The sequence below is a fragment of the Gavialis gangeticus genome, unplaced genomic scaffold, assembly GCF_001723915.1.
Source record: "Gavialis gangeticus isolate Ggan-Ray unplaced genomic scaffold, GavGan_comp1, whole genome shotgun sequence".
Lineage (NCBI taxonomy): Eukaryota > Metazoa > Chordata > Crocodylia > Gavialidae > Gavialis > Gavialis gangeticus.
The window spans coordinates 14,853,845-14,856,701 of record NW_017729034.1 but is presented as its reverse complement, the minus strand read 5'-3'; the positions used below and the strand labels follow the sequence as shown (position 1 = coordinate 14,856,701).

At 40.9% G+C, this 2,857-nt stretch overlaps 1 protein-coding gene across 2 annotated transcripts in view; it reads right to left on the bottom strand.

Moving 5' to 3' along the window:
* HSD3B1 (hydroxy-delta-5-steroid dehydrogenase, 3 beta- and steroid delta-isomerase 1) overlaps positions 1 to 2,857 on the bottom strand; it is a 31,538-nt gene that overhangs the window by 9,153 nt on the left and 19,528 nt on the right. Inside the window, exon 4 of one of the 2 annotated variants that reach the window (XM_019527286.1) lies at positions 21 to 165. The exons of the other annotated variant lie outside the window; for it this stretch is intronic. Coding sequence (XP_019382831.1) covers positions 21 to 165 — 145 coding nt within the window. The remainder of the gene's footprint in view (positions 1 to 20; positions 166 to 2,857) is intronic. 2 annotated transcript variants of the gene reach the window in all.

The following is a 2,857-nucleotide window of genomic DNA, read 5'->3' as shown; positions in this document are numbered from 1 at the left end:
TTGTCTGGGCATATGGAAATGTTTGTGAAGTCTCATAGGCTGTTTCTTCATCACCATTGCAGATGGGATCACCTCTGCAGTTTGGGCCTGTCACTTCTATGGAGCTGGTATAAATGAAGTATTGGACGTTACTGTGGACACACGCCTCCAGCAGTAGCTGAGTACCTTCAAAAGAAGAAGGTGTTAAGGCAGCAATTTACTGGATTGGCTGACAGGTCCAGATCTTGGGTTGCACAGCTGGGGGAAAGTATGTTTGTCATTTTAAAATCACATATCTTGAAACAGGTATGCCAGATTCCCTGACTAACCTCACTCTGGAGGCTACCAAAACCCCATCTCAAATTAGACAGTATGTTTAATCAAATTATAGTTATTTTAATTTGAAAAGAGAGAGTCAGCACAGCTGCTTGAACATATGAATGAAAAAATATGAATAATTAAATAACACTTGTTAGCTTGTTTTTTCATAGTGGGTGCATCTATATATGCTGTGCATGCAATACAATAAAGTCCAGAGCCATTTGAGTTGGAGTGAACTGCTCCTGGGCTCAGTGTCTACATGTGTGCCCAGGACTGCAGCAATTTGAGCCAGGGTGGAGCAACCCTGGGCTAGCAGGGGACACAGGGGGGACTACCCTAGGCTCTGGGTAGCAGCATCAGGTAGTGGAGGGGCTGGCAGGACCTAGGGGTCTGGCCCCCAGCTGGCTGGGCTGACCAGGTGCAATTTGCACCCAGTGGTCACTGTCTACACACGTGATTGATTGCACTTAATGACTCAGATGAAAAATAGTACTGTCCCTGATAGTACTACTCTACTGTGGAGTTAATGAATTTACTGCACCCTAATAGTGGTGCATGCGTAGATGGTGACATTTTACTATGTAGCTAATTAGTCAACTCCACAGTAAAGTGTACATGTATATGCACCTGCTGGGTGTGTCCCCATGAGTGTGTGTGTGTGTATTTTCCCATAGACAAATAGCAGTTGTACATAGATGTGTTGCTGCTACTTGTCCCCAGGGAACGCCCTGCTTGTGCACTGTGGTATGTGGCAAATTGTCCTGGGTGGGGTAGGGGAGGCTGGGGCCAGCAGCTTTACCTGGGGGCCTCTTGGGGCTGCAGCAGCGATGATCCTGGCTGGCAGCTGGACTGTGGCTCTGGCTGACCAGGCTCCAGTTTTGGGCGGCACTTGCTATGTGTGCCGCCTGGCTTTTTTTTGGAAAATTTTTTTTTTTTTAGGTACTGGGATTTCCTGATATCTAATTTTGGCTCTACACTACAAATATGCAGCATGGTGAACCTTTCATGTGTGCCATGTGCATTTTGTAGCACCTCAAAAGTCTTCGGGGTGCCACAATGTGCATGTTCCTGCTTGTGGGGATGCAGACACTGTATCTGACTTGTTCAGTGAAAGTTCAATTTGATCTTATAGCAATTTAATTGACTTCATGTTCACATTGCTATTGTAAGATCAAGTAAAATCTGATTTGGGTTGAAGCAAAGATGCTTAAGATAGTGCCTCATTTATTATCTGTCACTTATATTGTGTACCAAAGACCCAGTTTCTTAGCGCATCCTTTACTGGGTATGTCTACACGTGCATTAATGCACATTTTCTATGCACATTAAATTCAGTACCTCCAATGTGAGGTACTAAATTAATGTGCATTAGGCTGCCCTAATACACAGTAGTGCATTTGCACAGGTTCTAAGTGACACTTCATGCGCAATAGACTATTTTACTGTGCATTAGTATAATGTCACTTTTTTATGTGATGCTTTAGTGCGCAGTAAAATAGTCTACTGTGCATTAAAGCACAGAAGTTCTGGTTGACAATCTGGAGTTATAATTAATAACACAGGAAACAAAACAGGGAAAAGCACAAACAAGCAAGTCTTTGCAATCTGTTAAGGAAGAAGGTGAAGATAGAAAAATATAAGCAAAGATAGAAAATGGGTTAATATTGTCCAAGAGAATATGGAGAATAAATACAATTGTGTCAACGGAAAAATAGTAGTGATTAAATTTTGATTCACTAAATAAATGAGAAGTGGGGGGAATTACTGACTTTAACATGGCTGGTATGCTGAACTCCTTTTTCAGTCCTTAACAAGAAAACAAAAAGAGGCTTAGACAACTAGGAAATAATGAAAAAACATGATTGTTAAACATCCAGGAATAAAGTCAGCACTAAAATGTAGATGTGTATACGGCAAATTGCAAAGGATGGAAGCCAGATTCCTATAGAAAATTCTTAACTACCCATACTACCACTGAAGTTTCAAAAACTAGTAAGGTTTTGGAGGACTCGATACAATCAAATGAGACTGCAAGCTCCCATAAGGTGAAAATAGGAAAAAAATATCTTGGCAGTTAGCCTGTGTTCAGTATCAACTTGACTCCTGTAAAAATGAATATATAAAACTGTTATGATTTTGGATTTAAATACCATACTGTAAAAATATAAAAGGTAGATTACTCATCTTATTTCTTAGGGTAATAAGGTAAATATTTAATGGACCAGTCCTGCAAAGGACTACTACATGAGCAATCCTAATAAGTCTGGTTTATTTTGAATAAGGACTGAATCAAGACCGAAGGACTTAATTCAAAGGACTTCCTTGTATTTAACTTTTTAAGAGAGAAAAATAATAAAACTTGACATACACATCCCTGAAGAGTTTAATGCGATTCTTACAACAGAGGAAATCATACATCATTGGTGCATCTACACAAGGTGCTTAATGCGCAGAGACACATACAAACACACACAGATAGACACAGCCACACACAGACATAGACAATGCCCAGGAGGTAAGTGTGTGGAGGGGAAGGGGCAGGGGGAGAGGAAAGGGG